This window comes from Carassius carassius, chromosome 37 (genome assembly GCF_963082965.1).
Source record: "Carassius carassius chromosome 37, fCarCar2.1, whole genome shotgun sequence".
In the NCBI taxonomy this organism is placed as follows: Eukaryota; Metazoa; Chordata; class Actinopteri; order Cypriniformes; family Cyprinidae; genus Carassius; species Carassius carassius.
Genome location: NC_081791.1, coordinates 12,968,234 through 12,988,831, shown reverse-complemented (window position 1 = coordinate 12,988,831; position 20,598 = coordinate 12,968,234). Strand labels below are relative to the sequence as shown.

The 20,598-nt window shown below is 36.0% G+C and overlaps 2 protein-coding genes across 3 annotated transcripts in view; both read left to right on the top strand.

The window, feature by feature from the left end:
- Positions 1-5,380, top strand: part of LOC132118035 (DNA (cytosine-5)-methyltransferase 3B-like) — a 66,914-nt gene extending 61,534 nt beyond the window's left edge. Inside the window, exons 16-21 of one of the 2 annotated variants that reach the window (XM_059527509.1) lie at positions 1,249-1,339; positions 2,108-2,256; positions 2,342-2,427; positions 2,571-2,640; positions 2,743-2,861; positions 3,577-5,380. In XM_059527509.1, the coding sequence (XP_059383492.1) occupies positions 1,249-1,339; positions 2,108-2,256; positions 2,342-2,427; positions 2,571-2,640; positions 2,743-2,861; positions 3,577-3,718 (657 nt within the window). In that variant the 3' untranslated portion in view covers positions 3,719-5,380. Of the gene's footprint in view, positions 1-1,248; positions 1,340-2,107; positions 2,257-2,341; positions 2,641-2,742; positions 2,862-3,576 lie in introns of those variants that run through there. The other variant, XR_009425876.1, reaches the window with a different exon arrangement.
- A 2,439-nt stretch (positions 5,381-7,819) lies between these two features.
- LOC132118034 (uncharacterized) lies at positions 7,820-19,122 on the top strand. Its single transcript, XM_059527508.1, has 24 exons — positions 7,820-8,349; positions 9,391-9,513; positions 9,594-9,739; positions 9,913-10,084; positions 10,165-11,681; positions 11,847-11,991; positions 12,084-12,209; positions 12,317-12,432; positions 12,688-12,831; positions 12,907-13,014; positions 13,199-13,340; positions 13,455-13,754; positions 13,843-13,887; positions 15,270-15,349; positions 15,519-15,631; positions 15,794-15,977; positions 16,061-16,145; positions 16,252-16,397; positions 17,037-17,127; positions 17,250-17,398; positions 18,072-18,157; positions 18,285-18,354; positions 18,452-18,573; positions 18,660-19,122. The coding sequence occupies exons 2-24, from the start codon at positions 9,402-9,404 to the stop codon at positions 18,814-18,816; spliced, it is 4,356 nt and encodes a 1,451-aa protein (XP_059383491.1). The 5' UTR covers positions 7,820-8,349; positions 9,391-9,401; the 3' UTR covers positions 18,817-19,122.
- The last annotated feature ends 1,476 nt before the right edge of the window (positions 19,123-20,598 follow it).

The following is a 20,598-nucleotide window of genomic DNA, read 5'->3' as shown; positions in this document are numbered from 1 at the left end:
GAATGAGAAGGCCTGAAAAGAGTCTGCAGACACGCTCTCGCACTGGCACACGCAGATGTGCCAAGGGGAAAGATGTACACAGGCCATTCCCACAGGTGTCTGAAGCATGGATTTCCTTCAGCAGAACATCTGGAATGTCTGATTAAATGCCGCCTTTGACCTCAGTCACTGATATTTACACCAAATTACTTAGATCTGTTCTGGGAGTTTCCTTATCAAGTAACTCAAGGAACAGTATCAGGCAGAAAAGGTTGCACTTCATGTCGGAACCTAAAATGTTTTCAGTAAAAGTAGGAAATCAAAATCAAAAAAGTTGCTTTGGATAAAAGCGTCTGCTAAATGATTAAATGTAAAATAGTGTGAAATAGTTGCATTCTGAAAGTAAATGCCATTCATTTTCTCCATAGGGAGATTGATTATTAGTAACTTAGAAACCATTAAAGAAAGACATACGGTGAGCTACAGGGTTGTTAATGGATGGTATATGGTCATGCTGAACCAATCAGCCTGCATTTTTCAGCTTTTTTTTAAATGATCCTTCAGCAATGGGATTCCTGGTGAAAAACTACATTACCCATGATACTGTGAAGAAATCTCCATCAATCAGTGAATGTGACAAGCTAATCATGCCGAAACAGCTCTCAGGGACTTCCCACTCTGAGGAGACATGCAAATCTCCCTATTCCCTCATAGTACTTAAAACGTGTGTGTGTGTGTGTGTGTGTGTGTGTGTGTGTGTATTGCAATAAACTAAAAATATCTTGTTTTTATATATATATATATATATATATATATATATATGTGTGTGTGTATGTATGTATAATCAAGATCTTTAATCCATTTCTCTGAAGTTATGTCATTATGTCATTAGCAGTGCTTAATGGGATTGCAATTTTTTCCATCATTAAAGCCATTAAGTACACAGTCCTGTATATTTATCTTTTTGATTTTCAAATACATTTTAGCTTCAAATCGAAGGTTTGTAATGTTGTGATTCATCTCGTAGATGGTTCATTTGGTTCATGGATTATAACTTGGTAATGAATACTTTTCAAAAGTCCTTATTGGAAAAATAAATTCCTTAAGGGAAAAAACATTTCTGGGAAAAATAATTCCTGGCAGCTGAAAAAGTGGATGGTCACTGTTGCACTCTGTAATGAAACATTTGGAAACAAACTAAGGGATGTTGGTGAGGTGAATGTGTGGTGCAGCTCTGCTAACACTAGATGATGCTGTTGTGTTGCTCAGATTGCTGAATGGGGGCCATTTGACTTGGTGATTGGTGGAAGTCCCTGCAATGACCTTTCCATTGTCAACCCTGCCAGGAAAGGCCTGTACGGTAAGATATTACAGACATTATCATCTTATGAATATAATTAAGGGAATCATTCATTCTCCTACACAAACCTCTTGTAGATTCTTTCATTTGTTATAATTACACCCTGTTTCAAAACACTTAAATTATTATGGTGATGTGTTTACAATCCGCTCTGTGGCAGGGTTCTTATTAAAACTTTTTATTTAGACTTATCCATTCATCCATCCATTTTCCAAAGCTGCTTATCCTCTGTAGGGCTGCATGGTGGACATGCATTTTGTAGCTTCCTAAGTAGATTTGTGCCATCACACATATAATGTTAGTTTCAATTTGAATTACTGAGACAGTAAGTAAGGCTTTACTTCTAAAGCAAATAGTAAAACAATGTTTACAAAGTGCTTTACAGCAGTGGTTCTCAACCAGGGGGTCAGGTCCCACTAGGGGGCCTCAAAGCAAACTTTCAAGGGGCCACAGGATGACTTAAAATAATTTAAAGTAATATGTAATTATTAATTAAATATATATATTAATGTATAGAAATCACAAAATGCATTGTGGCTCATTTATATATAAAAAAAATCAAGTGGTGTTTTCATAAATACAGCAGAAATAATAATAATAATCTTTATTTATTTGCACTAGTTCTATTGAATCCAAACCATATCTAAGGATTATAATCCCCCAGAACACCCTAGCAACCACGTAGCATGATGCTAACAACCAGTCAGACTCCTTTAGCAACCACTCAGAATATAAAACGTTTGAAAAGATGCACTATTTTGTGTTTAGAGGGGACTGGACGCTTGTTTTTTGAGTTCTACCGCCTCTTGAGTGAAGCGAAACCAAAAGAAGGGGAAGACCGACCTTTCTTCTGGATGTTTGAAAATGTGGTGGCCATGAGCGTCAATGATAAGAGAGACATCTCACGATTCCTGGAGGTTTGAGATTCATCAGTGGTTGCTGTTGTTAGAGATGGATTAAACTGGTTGATTCTGATTACAGTTTGTTTTTGTGTATCTCTAGTGTAATCCAGTGATGATTGACGCCATTGAGGTATCAGCTGCACACAGGGCACGTTATTTCTGGGGAAACCTGCCAGGAATGAAGAGGCATGTGCCATCCCATCTTCCCCAGTTCCTCTTAAATAATCTCCAGACACCGTCTCTATAAACCTTGTCTACCAGCATCGCAATAAAAATGAAAGCATGATTTGTACTTTATGCAAGTTTGAAATTAATCTGCTTTCTTTCAGACCACTGTGTGCATCTGGGATGGATAAGTTAGAGCTTCAGGACTGTTTGGAGCATGGCCGTGTCGCCAAGGTAAGTTATGTGTAAAGCCTGCAGGCCTCAATTTATTCAGTTCATGATCTTGAGCAGACTGTACCAGGAGAAAAACTTTCAATCGAACTCTTGTGTCTTTAGTTTGGTAAGGTACGCACCATTACAACACGATCCAACTCCATCAAACAGGGCAAAGACCAACACTTCCCTGTCATGATGAACGGCAAAGAGGACATCCTATGGTGCACTGAGCTCGAGAGGTGAGTTCGCAACAACAACAACAACAACAACAATTGGATTTTTTGATTATACTATTAAACTTTTGTGCTGATTTCATATAATTTTGAAAGACCTTTTTCAACAACCAGTTAAACTGAATGACTAATAATGTCAGGTGGTGTAATAATAACTAAGTAAAATGTAACATATTCAAATATGTTTTTTTCAAAACATTTGTTTTTTACAAATAATAGATTATTAATTATCATTCTTTTCTTTGTACCATATGATATTTTACAACTTACCTTGTCGTGACATTAAAATGTAAAAATCATCGACAAATCTACAAACAGTCATGAAGATCCACAGCGGTTATTTCCTGTTTTAGTTTAGAGTTGGACAAAGGTTTTTAAAGATTATTTTAATATTTGCTGCACTGCTTGAGTAGCCTATATAATAAAGTTTCTTTTCAAGGATTTCTTTCATTTAATGATTAGTTTTTATTCATTGTGATAAAATGCAGAAAGTTTTTTATCACCCTGATTTTTGACTTTATGCCTTTTAAAGTCAAAATGAATTTCAAATCCATTAAAAATTTCTGTCTAATAAATAATTGAACTTTTCAAGTCCAGGTCTATTGAAGTCCATTCATATTCATAAATTGCATTTTTTTAGTATTGTTACTTAAATTATTAATAGAATAAGAAATATGCGTGACGTAATTGACCAAAAACTCTCTTATTTCCTCCTCCTCAGGATTTTTGGCTTTCCTGTCCACTACACTGATGTGTCCAACATGGGCCGTGGTGCCAGGCAGAAGCTACTGGGACGATCTTGGAGTGTTCCTGTAATCCGGCACCTGTTCGCCCCATTGAAGGACTACTTTGCCTGTGAATAACACATGTAGTCTATGATTACTTAGTCCAAAATCACACAACAAACATCGTAAAGTACAAAACCAAATGTCCTCATAAGGAGCTCTTGGAGACCAGCTAACCTCCACATTTACAAGACGAGCTGAGACGTTGAGCTGACTTGAGGACGTGGGTAGTCTTGACCAAACTGAAGGTAGACGCTGTGTTGTGATACTTAGAGTGTCACTTAGTAAAAACACTTTTTGCTTTTGTACTAGCCATTTTTAAATTGATGTGCCTGTCAAGGTCTTTGAAACTGTCAGGGTTCATCTCGACACATGCAGGTAGATTTTGTCCTTTATTATCATGAGAAAAAAAAAACATAACATTGTCCATGTTGCCTTAAAAAAATAAAAAAAGTGACATTTTACAACTAATCTGGCAAAGGAATGTACAAATCTAGCATTTTTATTATGTAAAAGAATCAGTGTACTTGCATGTGACGCATTTCCATGGTATTGTTGGTGTGAGAAAAATACTTGAAATCTAGCAATGCAAATGTACAAACACCAAGCTGTGAGCCCTTAGAAAATGCATTTCAAAAGATGAAAGCGTGAAAAGAGTTGATGCCCTGTTCATGTTTCAAACAGCCTACATTCCCTCTGTAACATTGCACAATTACAGTATAACCAGAAGGTGTTTATTAGCAGAACTCAAGGGCATTAGCCTGCTAAACATTACACAATTGTTTTCTTGGCAAGTAATTAGTGTCAAATAATTACTCAAGATAGAGGTCAGTGTACTGTATTTTAACCTTGAAATTAATGTTTACAAACTTTAACACATTTCAACATGTTTTTTTTTTTAAGCTTTCTTATTATACCTTGAATTTTGTTTTAGATTGCCCTCTATGAAGAGGGACTGGTGTAGATGTAACATGTTAGCTCTATATGGGTTTCTCTCAGAGAGAGGCTTTCGTTTGTCTTTGAAACTGTTGTTTTTAATACTTGCTGTTGCTGCACACGCATAAGAAACGCATTGTAGCTTAAAAGTGATGCCTCATCTGTCTAAAACACTTAATGTGTGGTGCCTTTTGAAGAGAACAGATACAGCCTGCCACACAGGGGGTTGCGAAGAAACTTTCTGCTTTTGTTTGATAGACCTTTATGCTGTAACACAAGCTGTTTTATACGTCTAGTTGTATGCTTAATGTAAACTACTGTCTAAACTTAAAGCTTGAAGACCATAAAGTAACCTTGATACTTCATAAGACATTGAACAGAATTATCGTTGGATACTGCATGTAAATTACACTCATTTGTCCTGTACACATCTTAAAATTTATGTAAAAAGTGTGCAAAGATGTGCTTATTTTCTTAAAGGTTTTTTACTGTAGCGTAAACACAATTGTGATATCATAGCCTTAATATTTTGCTTGGTAGATCTTTAAATTTGATATATAAAGCTGTCTTTTTACATGTTTATTTGGTAACATGATGAACATGTTTATCTGTACCTTTGAACATTAACAGTGCTTTTATACAGTCAATTTATATTTACTTTTTTTTACTTTTAGGGATTTTATTTCCCTTTTAGTTTTTTGTATACATTTTATTTTTCTTTTGGGACTTATGGTATAAAATTCAAACAATAACCAAAAAAAACAATGTTAGTATCCTCTGCAAAACCAATAAAGACAGACTCCAAAGATGTTTGTGCTTGTGTTTTGTGTTCAGTGTCTGCTTTTAATTGTGTGATTATGACTGGGATTTTATTTACTGATTTGAAATTTATATAATCATAAAGCTTATGTTTTTTAAAAGGAGCCTTGTAAAACTGATTAAATCCAGTTTTATCAGATGCATTTAAATGCATCTTAATGCCTTTACATCTTTAAATGTCCAGAGGAGAAAAAAAAAGATTTTGTCCATGCTTTTTAAACTAAAAGGTCCAATACCACCTGCACATCATGGATCATTTTAAAAGGGTGATTAAGTAATTAAGTCACTTGTCATTTTAAAAGTGATTAAGTAATTAAGTCACTTGTCATTTTAAAAGGGTGATAAAGTAATTAAGTCATGACACTTCTGCCGGCAACAAGCATTACAAAAGATTTATTTACAACCAAAAACTGACAAGACTGCAGAGATAACTAGTCCATTCTTGGTATTCGATGCCTTTTGGACATCATGAAATATAGAAAATATAAAAAAATATATATCGATTTTAAAATCCGTTGCATTAAATGTGTAATCATGATGGAGAGATAAAAAAATTATTTTGGTCAAGTTCAGGCAAATATAAAGAATAAAATAAACAATAAAACTGAAGCCCAAAAATGTCCACCCTGTTAGGGACAAATGAACAGTTTAAAAGACTTGGTTTTGTATGGGCATTGTGGACATTATAGGCTATCTTTTAAAAAGCCATGTCCCTTTGTCAATTTAAAAATGAATCATATAAATTAGCCTACTATACAATGTATTAGGCTTATTGTACATCATTTTGCATTTTTTGTTTTCAGGTAGGCAAATGCAGCTACATTCGCTATTGAATTTTCATTGACACTGATGTATTTGTTTATTTTCATATCATATTCATATTTCACGTTATCATATTTTGATTATTAATGAAAATAAAATAACGCTTGGTATTTTAATGTGTCACAAGAAAATATTTCAGTTAATTTTTAATATAATCACTTGTTCTGTTTCTCCTGATTATTTTCTTTATTAAGTATTAATATGAAAACCACTGGTTGTGTTGCTCTTCTGTTTTATCTCCAAATCTCACTCCACTTTGCTGGTTTTTCCACACTGGACTTTAAAATGCGCTCCGCCTTTTGACTTCTGATTCCGATCAACGGTGTTCACTGTAATATTTCTCAAGCTATGAAATGCAACATTTATCTGTAAAAACGAAGAAGGCCGTTAGAAATGTCCATCAGTGTTCTAATGACGGACAAGTTTTGATTAACGCAATAGACGTGTGTGTTAATGATAGACCAACATTACGCCAATATACAGGATTATTTAACACGCACATTATATTGCTGCTGTAAAACTCACTCATTTGATCTTTAGGGATTATTCTGATATTAATAACCTACTCTTAAACAGTTATTTTGCTTTTGATGTTTGAGGAGTGCGGAGAATAACCTCACCTCATTGTGCAGTTTTTGCAAATAAATATCTGTCTATGATAAATATTAGTGAACTCCTTGAAGTTTTTGGCACTCGCTGGCCGTTTAGTCTGGTGCAATGCATCATGGGGCTTTGAGGTAGATAACAAGTATACAAAATGCGTAATTGTAAAATGATTTGAGCTACAAACCATATTTATTATTAAAATAAATATCAGTTTACAATATCAAGCAGCATAACGAGCTGTTTTGTACAGCTAAAAATAACTGGAATCGACTGACACCGAATGCCGCACATTGCAGTTACAAATGGCCGTGTTCTTAAGGTTAAAAATAAGGTTGGGAGATACTGTTGTCAAATTAGCTTGGTCCGTTAATGTTTGCCTCTTCAAAGAGCGTTATGTTATGTTTAGGTCAACCTTAAAGTCACATTTTGATAAGCATTAAAATTCTTTCGAAAGCTGCGTAAATGTCCAAAAGAATGCATCACTTCCGGTTCATAATTTCTAGCCGCCATTACAAAAAAAAAACGTATCATATTTATTTTACGGTTTATGATAATATTGCGGTCTAACGTTACAGTTTTCAACGCACTGTTGTACCGTGTTTGCAAAAACAGTAGGCCAGCTTAGCACTATATTTTTTACATTGCAACAATTCTATGGTAATATGTAATTCAAACATATCTACCTGCTTTGGCTTACGTTTTTAACCTTTTATGTATAAATACATAGGGAGCAGTTGCATGCTATATAAGATATTTTTCATTCGTATGCTAAATTCGGAATAGACTTTCTACTACTAGTGCTATATAAACAAATATAGAATATTAGTAGCGTGTTATTCCGACGTCAGGCTGTTTTTCGTTCCCTTTCGCGTTTTTTTAAGTTTTTCAGCGGTTAAAGAGTGATTAGACGCGGGTTGTTAAAAGCATTTCATTGGTTCGACTGAGTGAAGGACACGCCCCCATCACCAAACGAGTCATTGTTTTGACTCTGAAGGAGACTGAACACAGATCTCCTGAGAGAGACACACTCGCCGTGTGATTTAGTGAGCATCGTTCACAACAACACAAAGGAAGCGGGGGGATTGAAGTGTTGGGAAAACGCATATGATACTCAAACTTTTTTTTCGAGATCTCTTAGTATATTTGCAGACTACTATAACGGAAAATTACGTTTCGGTTGTGAATGACTCGTTTCTTAGCGATTCGGTTGAGTAAATTGAAGATTCGACTTATACGCAAAAGACAAGCACTGATCGCCATCTACTGGAGTAACGATGCAATTTACATTAATCCGTGAACGAATCTTCTTGCGATTCAAAAGATTCGAGTCACTGGGATGAATCACATTTCCCACTGTTGACCTACAGTGTTTCCACGTTGCGAAACAGCAGAACGCGTTTGGATTCAAACGCGATCGACTCTACTAAATTACGCCAAACCGAACAATCTGATGATCCATTGAATTCGTGGCATCGCCAGAGGGAGGTCCGATTGCCGATTAAAACACCGACCGGGACAGAGTGCTGGTAAGTAACGTTAGTATTAAATTTAATGTATTGTACTCTCTGGACATCCGAGTAGCTGGTGCCAGTCTATGGCGAGTTAAATGCGGAAACGTAAAGACGGTTATGGATGTTTGTGTTGTATATTTTAAAATCGTTTGCAGTTATTAGTCTGTAACGTTAGTTGCTTCACTTAATATATTTTAAAAAGAACAAAAATAAGGCTTCAGTAGGAAGCGTCATTCGAGTTTTTTTTTTTTTAAGAAAACGTTTATCACGTTACATTTGCAAATACACATAACGTTACCGTTGACGATATAATCTTTTTTTTTTGCCAAAGTGTGTGGCTCACACAATAAACACAAACATTTACATATTACACAAGGCAAAAATGTCACTATATACCTCGTATAAATATATTGTTCTTAAGATTATACTTAACTTATTTCTAATTGCATTAACGCAGTGTTTGAACGTACAAAATGATAAATAAACAATTGTTTACATACAGCAGAGCTTTTTATCACCGAACAGTAACATGTTTGTTAGGACTTGATTTTCCGCCTCTTTGTTTCCCATGCAGTCAGTGTCCCAGCGTGCAAGTGTGGATGGCTGCTGGGAGGCCGCTCACGCTTCATTGGCCCCTGCAGCTGTTTCCTCCCTTTAAGATTTCGCGGGAAATTAGGGGGGCGTCTGCGTGCGCATGCACGGATATGTTCTATAAGTGATTCTGAGAGTTCTTATCTTCCAAAAAGTCATTTAACTTTAGATTTTACAAGTCGTCTTTATCTGGGAGGATTTTCTGTGAAGGAGAAAACATGTTTTGTCTGTGCTTTATCATATTTTTTGATGGTTTGAATGGACAAACACATATTTAGCGCATATAGTGGTCTGCGGGTACATTAAAATGTTACTTATTACTATGTGGACCCAAAAGTTATATTAATGATGTTGAAGTTATTGCGTCTCTATGTGTGTATCGTTGTTAGGGGTACTTATCTGTAAACAATTACATTGTCAGACTTCAGTGTCTTCACAGGTTTTCAGATTATGATGTCTCCACAGGTTATGAAAAAATGGTGGTGAAAGTGAAGATCGGAGATGAGAAACACAATCTCAGTGAGCTGCTGGACTGGCTCAATGACTTACTGCAAGTCACTTTCAGCCAAGTGGAGCACACCTGCTCAGGTATTTTTGTTACCAGGTTAATTAAAAATGGTGAATGTTAGATATTGTTCGCTAACACTTTTAATGGCGTGTTTTTCCAGGTGCCGCCTTCTGTCAGTTGATGGAGATCATTCACCCTGGATCTGTTGAAATAAATAAAGTGAAGTTCACAGCCAATGAGAATGCAGACATCTTGGATAATTACAATCTGCTACAGGACTCTTTCAACAAGGCACAAATCAATAAAGTGAGCAATTACATAACAAAATTAAGTTGAAAATGCTTGAAGCAATTCAATTAAATTAAAATTCAGATTATGTGGGTAAATGAATGCATCATATAAAATGTGTTTTATTTATATTGCTATGCAACAATCAACATGTAATATTGTTAACAGTTTTCCCCCCTCTCTTTTTATAGGATCTAGAGCTGAAATTGTTGGTGAATGGAGACACCCTGAAAATATTAGATTTGCTTTCATGGTTTAAAGATCTTTATGATCACAAAGTTGCACAGCAGAATTATGACACTCAGGAGGGCTTTGTTGAACGGGAAGTGGTGTCATTGAGATCAAGAAGAGAATTTGAAATCTGTAGGTGTTTATACTTTTAGCTTTTATTATTGATATTGTGATTATGTAATTATGATTCCCCCCCTTCTTTTTATTGATAGCTAAGAAGGAAGGACAATCTTCAAGACTCTACAGTCCTGAACAGACTAACTATCTAAACCAGAAAATGCTAAATTTTAAGAAGGGATCACATGAGTCTTTCTTTCAAAATACGGCCACAATGTCTTTCATCAGAAAGTATGGCTCATCTACTTCACCTGATACTGGGTCAAACTTTGCCAGTAGCAAGGATAGTCTAGTATTAGGCCAGAAACATCAGGAAGACATTACAGCCACCTTCATTCAGACTCCATACTGCCTTTATTTATTCCATGGAGTGGAGCTTGAGGACAAGAACAAGGCCATTGTGCTACTGTTGGGCTTTTTTGACAAGGCTACTGGGGAAAACAAATTCAGACTGCTTGATGTTCTTCATCCAGAGGAAGAGACTGCTGATGCCATCTGTACCTGCGTTGTGGAGATGCTGAAGAAGTTTAGAATACCTCTAATGAACATGGCAATATTTTATTCAAATTTCCCAGATCATGAAGATCTTCTCTCAGGTCTGAAGTTGCTGAAACCTGAGATCGTTTCTTTATGTGGACTTACAGATATGGCAGGACGAGTGTGTCACAGCGGTGTTGAGAAAATGGAGATTTCTGGCCAGATTGTGCATCTCATCACAGAGATCTACAAGCAGTTTTCATCTTTTCCAGATTCTCTACAAACTTTGCTTGAAGATGTTGCTTGTTCAAACGTCTGTAATATCCTGACGTCCCAATGCTCTCTTTTCTGGAGAATCATCCAGAAAATGACTTTAGCTTGGTCAGACCTTGAGAAATACTTTGGATCTCTGGATGCAGATGAAAAAGTGATCTGTCGTCGTCTTAGTGATCCCAAAATAAGACTCAACGTCCTGTTTCTTAGCCATGCTTTGCAACCGCTTTGTGATTTTCAGGAGAATATTGACCGAGGTGTCAGCGTGACACAGCTCCTCCAAGATGCTTCTCAATTAGTGAGATTCTACACAGATAGTTTCCTCAGACAAAAAGCAGCAGAGTTTTTTCTCAGAAGAGGAAAGACCTCACTTATACAGGAAACAGTGGGACATTTACCTAGAGGAGAGGTTGAAGTTGGCAAACAGGCTGCTGACTTTCTCCTGCAACGCTCTGAAGAGTTAACGGACTACTTGGACACATTCCACAGTTCCATCATCTCCTTCTACACGACTGTGACTGTTAATATTGTTGAAAGTTTACCCTTCCCAGATGCCACCATGAGAGACTTGTCATTAGTGTTGTGTCCAGGGAAAAAGCTTGAAGTGACGGGCAAAACAGTCCAAGATTTAGGTGTCTGTTTTGGGGTTTGCTCAAGCCCGGAGAATGTCAGCTTACTCACAGATGAGTTTTTGGAGTATCAGTTCCTTGATGGAGGTGACGCACACCCAGCTGACCAGTCAATGGAGGAGTACTGGAAGACTGAGCTGAGGATTATGGGAAGGACATCTAGTTTTGGGAAATTAATCGTTAGCTTGTTGGCATTGCCCAGAACATTGAAAAAAGAGATCATTTTTGAACAGGTGAGTCACTAAAGAAAGAAGATCTTGAGGAAGCCAAAATTTCATGTATCTGTGACCATATATAATTTCTGTCAACCGTCTAAAACATCCTAACATGACAGAAGTTGAAACAAGCAAACATCTAAAGGTTTGGTTTGTATTTGTATGTGGTTGTCTGTTTACCAGATGTTTCAACAAACTGACTATCTCAAGGAGATAAAAATGAACTTTGAGGAGAAGGATATAGCAGAGGATGATGTTACAGACAGCAGCTCTTATAAGAGTGCTCCATCACATCTCAGCCCAGAGACTCAAGGGAGCATCGCATCTGGTAATGAGACATACATATACTCCATAAGGTGCATGACGTATTGAAGATCGGATCTGTACTTACTTTGCATCGTGAATGCATTTGAATTTCAGATATCATTGACTTAACGGAAATGGATGATATGGTGCCAATAGTCGTGGAGGACATTGCACCAATGGAAGTGGATGATATTGTGGCAATCTCTTCTGATTCCGACTCCGAAAGCCAAAATACCACATGTTTCAGACCCTGTTCAGGTATACCAACTATTGGTATTTTCTTTTACTATTAAGCAAAACATTGAGCCCGGTCTAAATTAAATTTACTTTGCCGTTCTTTTTGCCAGGGGATCATCCATTTGTGTCTGTAATCTTGGATGATGATGATGATGAGGATGATGAAATCACTGATGATGATGACGATTACAACTGTGATGCTGATGATGTCACATGGAATTATGCGGTAAATGTCTGCTCATTGGTTCAGTTCCGCTTTGGATATCTTAAAAAGAAAATACATTGTCTCCACGAAACGATAAGATATAAAAATACCTTTCTATGATACTTCTGTGCTTGTTATCAATGCTGAAGTGTGAAACTTATGTGATTTTAACGATTTATTTATAGATGCAACAGGATTAAAGGTATTTTAACATCAGAAAATGTAGAGCAAGACTTTAGACTCTCCATCCAATGAGTGCTATGTTTCTCTTTTTAGGATGGTTACACAGTGGGTGAAATGGTTTGGGGACCAATTGAGGGTTTTGGTTTTTGGCCTGGACTGGTTCAAAGCTGGACCAGCAAGAAGCCTTGTGGTTCCATGCGTAAAGTGATTTTCTTTGTGAACAAGATGCAATCAGAGGTACAAAAATGACTATGCAAAGCTTTGGGTATTATTTTACTTAAATATGTGTATATAACAAATGGTCTATTGCAGGTCCAAGCAGATGACCTCCTGCCCTTCTTTTCATTTTCCAAGTGCTTCTGTTCTAATTCCTTCGCTACAGTAATGGTGTATAAAGATGCAATTTTCAGTTCTCTGCAGGTAAGAAAAAATTTGTTATTAGTGCTCTATAGTCCATGTACTAGCATGCATTTTGAAATTAACTCTGATATTCCAGCTTGAAAAAACAGTTTTGGAAATCTAAGCCCAATTTCTAAATTTAAATTTGGAAAAATAGACCTTCCAAATATTAGTACAGAAAAATCTTTGCCTCATGTGTCTCTAGGTGGCTTCCAGACGCAGTAGAATGTTTTTTTCTCCAGAGACGGACTCTAAGGATGAACTGCTTAGAGTCATGTTGGACTGGGCTTTCGGAGGCTTTGAACCATTGGGTCCAGATGGACTTCAACCTCGATCAGAATCCAATAGTAAGCAGCAAGCATTGGAGGATGCTCTTTGACTTTAGTGCTATATTCGAATGTATTGTATGTAGTATTGTATGCTGTATTCATTTACTACATATATATTTTCTTCTTCTTTAGACAAGATTCATATGCCTCGATCTGTGAATAGGAACATGGGAGACCACAAAGACCCTACAGCAAAGTTATTTAAATTAAATGTGTCTCTCAGCAAACTCCCTGAATCCCTGGACCTGGAAAATGGCTCGATAGACCTTGGGACAACAGAAGTTTATGGGAAACGCATGTATTCAAAATGGAATCAGAGATCCTGGCAGACTGTGAAGACCCGTAGAAAACAAAAATACATACAGCGGAATAAGCAACAAAATATTAACCCAAACGTACATATTGAATCCAGACAGAACAGCCAAAAAAGACGTATGTATAAAATTTATTTTTATTGTTGCTGTTAAAATTGGGATTGCAAAGCAAGAAAAAATCTGGTATTTATTTAAATTTTTGACAGATCAAATGGTGCACGATTATCTGGAAAACAAGAGAAACATTGAAGGTGAGAAACCTTTTCATAAACATTGCAGTAACTGTTGAAACTTGGGATGAATAGGGATGTTCATTATGGTTATTTTTCCTAACCGACAACCGACGCTCGATAACTGATTATTAACCATTAAATTAGAATTTAATTAAATTAGAATTGTCTGTGACCTGTTAAAAATACTAACATTTGTTTCCCGGGGATTAATTTCACATGTGCAAAAAGCAACAAACAACAGAACATGAGGACTCACATGGTCTTTATATCACATCATGCACCTGCAGCACTTCTGTGAGTGGGGAAAAACATAATAAAGCTAGGCTATATATAGCAAATAAAAAGGCCTATATGAGAAATATATTTTTACTTGAATAATAAATTGTGAAAATTAACAAAACGCAGAGTTTCGGTTCATTTTTGTGCTGCGCAAAAGAAAATGGACGGCAGAAAGCGGCATTCCTATTTTTCTTTAGGCTTATTTTATGCACAAAGATTTGTTTTTATTGTGAACGTACACAAATAAAGGCAAACCGCTTACAATTCTGATTATCTTTATGACTAAAAGGAGAAGTCGCTTCCACTGTTAGAAGGAAAAACTCAAGTGATTGCTGGCGCTGCATGCACGCACACAGTTAAGCTTTGCTACAGTGACAATGCAGCCAGTTCATTGTCATAATAAAATACAGTCAGTCAAACATGTGGAGAAAGAAAAAACACACTGCTCAGTCTAAATATCTGTGCCGTTAAATGTTATCACCGTACAGGTGTTATGTTATGCAAAACATTTTGTTTTACGTGGATATTGGATCTCGAGTGAAGTAGACTATAATAAGTAATAATTTGGCATTCAAATACATTGCGAATACAGAAACATTTGATTTTGTGTTGAATGAGAGACGCAACGCTGGTTTCGCTTTCGTTTTAACCTAAATGAATTAGTTTTGGCTTGTCGTTTTTTGCTACAATTTCTTAAAGGCTATTTTTTATTCTTGTTCTTTTTTTAAATAGGCTACTGTTACTTGAAAGGATTTGTTGTGGAGTGAGGGGAACTAAAATAGCATAGCTATGTTTACAGTTTATTATAATGTTTGTAAACATTTCGTGTGGCATTAGGCCTATTTCTGAATGAAATGATAAAATGCGACTTATGTTTTTTTTTCTCTAAAAATGAAAAAATGTATAGGCATGTAGCGTAGCCAATTTTAACAATGCAGCAAACCTTTTTAAATATTTTGATGAATTACTGAAAATAAATAAATTATATTTTAAACCTTTTAACTGATTGTATTAATCGGTCCAAATTCTTAACGGTCGGTTAACGGTTAACCGGTTAAAATGAACATCCCTAGTTAATAATGAATGAAGTTCATCCTACCTTTATTTCTCCTCCTCCTCAGAGTTCTGCTTATCATGTGGGAGTACACCTGTCGAAATCATCCACCCACTCTTTGAAGGAAGGCTGTGTTCAAACTGCAAGGTACTAAAAATAGTTACACAGCTGTAGTTCTCTCCTCACATGGGTTTAGCTATACCTTCGAAATACTAATTATACTAAAAACCCTATTACTAAATGTTGCATAAAATCATGTGTACAGTCATACAGTACAGTGCAATCCTTCAGTGATGTGTCCGTTTGTCACATGTAGTATAATTTCACGGAGACACTGTACAGATACGATGAAGATGGCTATCAGTCGTACTGCACCGTTTGCTGTTCAGGCATGGAGGTCATTCTGTGTGGCCATTACAGCTGTTGTCGGTGAGTGTTCATGATATTGGTGATACAATGTCATGAGTTTGATTCCCAGGTAAAGAAAAATCTGCTAAAATGTGTAGCTTGAACACAGTGTAAGTTTAGTATTTTAACTGACTTATGAACCCCACTCTGTATAGTTAAATTCAGTTGTCTTTACTTCTCTAGATCCTACTGTGTGGACTGTCTGGATATCCTAGTGGGTGAAGGGACATTTAACCAGCTGAAGAATGTGGACCCATGGACCTGTTACCTGTGTGCACCTGAGAGCAGCTCTGGAGCGTTGAAACCCAGGCATGACTGGAGCATCCGAGTGCAGGAATTCTTTGCCAACAACAGCGCCATGGAGTTTGTTAGTCATCTTATACAAATATTGGATGATCTTCCTGATTTTGTATTTGTATTGGTTCCAACAATGACATTTGTCCTCCTCAGGAGCCCCACCGTGTTTACCCATCAATCCCTGCTAACCAGCGACGTCCAATCAGAGTCCTTTCCTTATTTGACGGGATAGCCACAGGTAAAACTTGCCAAATTACTCAACCACTTGTACTGTAGTACACACTTCTTATAGTCTTTTCTTCTACTGGTTATGTGGCAAATTTACATACATTTTTATGTTCCAGGATACCTTGTTCTGAGGGATCTTGGCTTCAAAGTGGAAAAATATGTGGCCTCAGAAATTGATGAAGAATCCATCACCATTTCTATGGTTAACCATGAAGGAAAAATCACTCCTGTTGATGATGTTAAGAACATTACAAAAAAGCATGTATGGTTACAAAATGAGTTATCATCTTCATTTTTTTGTTCATGTCTTTAAAATTTTAGTTTACCCCAGAATTTAAATTCTATCATTTACTCACCCTCATGTCTTTCCAAAACCAGAAGACATTTGGTAATACAATATTTTTTATGAAATCTGAAAGATTTCTGTTCATCCACTGACAGTATCTTCACCCAAAATTCTGATGCTTCAAGATGTTAGTAAAGAGATCAAAACTAATCCAGAGAGACGATCGCTTTATATGATTAACAGAATTTAGTTTTGGCTTTTATTCACATATAAGCATTGCTCAGTGAATGTGAACAGAAGCTCAACTATTCCTTCTTGACTAGTGAGACCAAACCTCATTGGTTCTTGTGAAAGTTTAAACATGTTGACATGACCCGCAAGAAAGAACCTTGTTTGATTTGAATGCTGTAAACAATTTTTTTTTTTTTTTTATCTGTTTGTGAGCGTTTGGAAGCATCAGAGTTTGGTGAACAGACTTTAGAGGGACATTAATCTCTTAGATTTGATTAGAATATGTTAAAAAACCTATCTCTATTCTCCTTGAGATTTAATTACACATTTAAAGAAGACTCCTCAGCAGTCTGCCCATTGAATTCATTTTCTTTCATTGTTCAGATAGACAAATGGGGCCCGTTTGATCTTCTCATTGGAGGAAGTCCTTGTAATGACTTGTCCATAGTCAATCCTGCTCGGAAAGGCTTGTATGGTAAATCAAGATTTAAAGTTTTGTTAAACCTGCTACTGCTGAGCAGGCCCGGTGCTTGGTCTCATGTCAAAACAGGTAACAGCATCATTCATTGCATCTGAGATCCTCTTTACTCTCTGCAGAAGGCACAGGGCGGCTCTTTTTTGAATTTTATCGGCTTCTGAATGTTATGAAACCGAAGGAAGATGACCCACAACCGTTCTTCTGGCTGTTTGAGAACGTGGTGTTCATGCAAACCCAGGTTAAAGCTGACATTTGCCGCTTTCTGGAAGTAAGTGCTCTTCTTGTTGGATAGTTTTTTAAATATTCAAAGCAGTTTATTGTAAATTTAAAAAGCTTGAATCATAGCCTCACATTTTATTGGGGTCATGAACTGCCTTTTGTTTTTATTTTGTACTATTCTCTCAGATCCACTTATGTTATTGAGATTTTTACATTAAAAATAAAAAAAAACGTAATCTAGAATGAACCCCCACCTCGTTCTGTTTGAATATGTGTGCCAGATTATAGGCTCAGAAGTAAACACCCACCGCTATGATTGGCTAACAGATGTGTGTGTTTAATAGCATGCATTCATTCCTCACAGATAGATGCTGCTGTGATTTAGGTCAAAAACGCATAAATAATACATATCAAACAATATGTTTAACAGAATAAGCAATAATGACCACTTAATGATAACAATTAGTTACTCAGACTTGTGTTGTGACATTACTGACTAGGGATCCAATAAAGTCAGCACAGCATTCTCTTTTAGTTTCAATCTTATTGAAAATCCTGCTTTGAATTGTCTTGTTTGAAAATGAATCTGCTGTAAAATGAAGTGAACAAAAGACGTGGTCTGGATCTTTATTAAAAATATTGTTCATTCACTCTTTTCTAATGTTGACATCAGAAGGATATAGTAAGTTGGTGTAGTAAGTCTTTGTTGTTGTTGTTTTTAGTGTAACCCTGTGCTTGTTGATGCTGTGAAAGTGAGTCCAGCTAACAGAGCAAGATACTTCTGGGGGAACATACCTGGCATGAACAGGTGCATCAGTTGTGTTCATATAAATAACAAACCCACTTTTATTTTTTACCTGTAAAATACACTGAACTGTGTAAACTAAAGTAAATAAATATATTATACATCATCCATTTTATTCTGTTTTGACCAGACCAATCAGAGCATCTCAGAATGATAAACTCACTCTTCAGGAATGTCTGGAGCCTGGCCGCACTGCAAAGGTTTGTCATCAACTACTAACCAAAGATAGGCAGTATATAGTTATTGTAATGATATCACTAGTGGTGAGTTTTTAAACTGTTGAGTACTGTTTTGCAGTATGAAAAAGTTCGCACTATCACCACACGGACAAACTCACTGAAGCAGGGCACTAATGATGCCCATTTCCCCATCACCATGAATGGAAAAGATGACAATATATGGATCACAGAAATGGAGAAGTAAGTTTTAGTTCAACACTAAGCTGTTATTAAAAATCAAAATACAAATATGTATTTTATTTATGCTGATTCTGACACTTTCACAGAATATTTGGATTTCCGAAGCATTACACAGATGTGAAAAATATGGGGCGTATGCAGAGGCAAAGAGTGCTTGGAAAGTCCTGGAGCGTCCCTGTCATAAGACATCTTCTAGCACCTCTGAAGGATTACTTTGCTTGTGATGAGGTCCCCTTGAAATGAACTGACATTGATGATTTTAATCTTTTTCTGTCCGTGAAGGGACCCAAGGACATGAGAATTTGTTGCTTTTAATTGTTTTACCTTTTTTTTTTTTTTTACTAAAATGGTATGACTAACTGAAGAATAGTTTAAAAAAATGGATGCTGGGAAACTGAGGATTGATTCCATTTTATTGAATGTTGCTCCAAATCATGTCACTTTTTTAAAATGTTATTTTCTTAGTTTGCAATCATGTTTAGCTACAAATGGAGTAACGGATTTGATGTGGCTTTGAGCAAAATGAATAAACATGATGAGCAAAATGTATATATGTGTGCAGCCAGTGAATTACTCTGTGAATTACCAAGATCACTTTGTGTCTATCTATCTATCTATCTATCTATCTATCTATTCTATATGTTTTCTGGTGGTCACAGACCAACGTTAAGGTGCAAACAGCCACCTACTATATTGTAGTGTGTAACATCATGACTTCATTGTGATCTTAAATTCTTCTAACTAAACCGCTTTCTTGAAAAAAAAAAAATCATTATTGCCCTGGTAACTTAATTCTGATCATTTTCTATTCCTAAAAGGCCTCTAATGTCCCATTCCCTTTCAACGTTTTATAATGCATCAAGTTTTTCTCTTTCTTCTCTGAATTTCCTGCATTTAATTTATATGTGCTCTACATTTTCTTTGCAATTACAAATCTCACATTTATCTGTGTTTATTTTATTCATAAGAAATAATGTATTGTTAAGTCCTGTATGTCCTAACCGTACGCAGTCTTGTATGTATGATTAGAAAACTTCCTTCATTTTTTCCAAGTGGAAAACTTTTCCCAAGTTTTTTTATTCTTTTGCTAATTTATCAGCTTCTTCATCACCTACAATATGTTTGCTGGTGTCCAACAAAATTGAATATCTACTCGCAGTCTTTCCAAATTTAACATCGCTGTATATATTTCTATTAAAATGTCATCTCTGGTTGATTTACTAGTATGCTCTTCAGTGCTGCTGCTGAGTCTGAATAGAACACCACTCTGTCAGGGTTGACTTCCTCCACAGTCCAGCCATTGTAAACACAGATTTATTGCAACTAATTCAGCTGTGTATATAAAGTAAATTTCTATTACATTTACATTATTTTTCTTTTACTGTATTGTATTTTAAACTCAGGAATACTCACACCAACGTGCTCATTACTTAGAACTTTAGTATGGATTTCGAAGTATTTTAATTCTTCTTTTGTGGGGTTACTGGCGGTTGGCAAACCAGCTTAAGGTGCATTTCTGCCCCCTACTGGGAAAATGCGATATACTATCATACTATAATAAACTAAATTATTCTTATCAAATATGTATCTCTCAAAATTTTAGAAGAAAACCCTTAACTGTTTCTGTGCATTCTGAAATATATTCTTAACTGAAATGTCATTGATTTCCATATGTCTTAGTTTTTGTCACTCAGTGGCAATTAACCCTGATAATTATTGTAAAATGCAATAACTAAAGTTTTTTTTTCTAAGTTGCATTTACTATAATAAGTTGCTATTATTTTAGATATTCAGAGTTGTCTGATATTTTTAGTAGGTAAAAGCCTTAAACGAGTTACTAACTGGTATCAAATTAAAACGAGAATCAAAGACTTTAATTTTGAAACGGAAAGACACAAGCGTATTTTATTATGGGACAACAGTTCTATAATATGCAGAATAAAGTGGGAAAGGGCAGAAATATGAACAGTTGCCAAGGAGGAGGATGTGTTGTCAAAAATGATGTATGGACACACAAGATTAAAT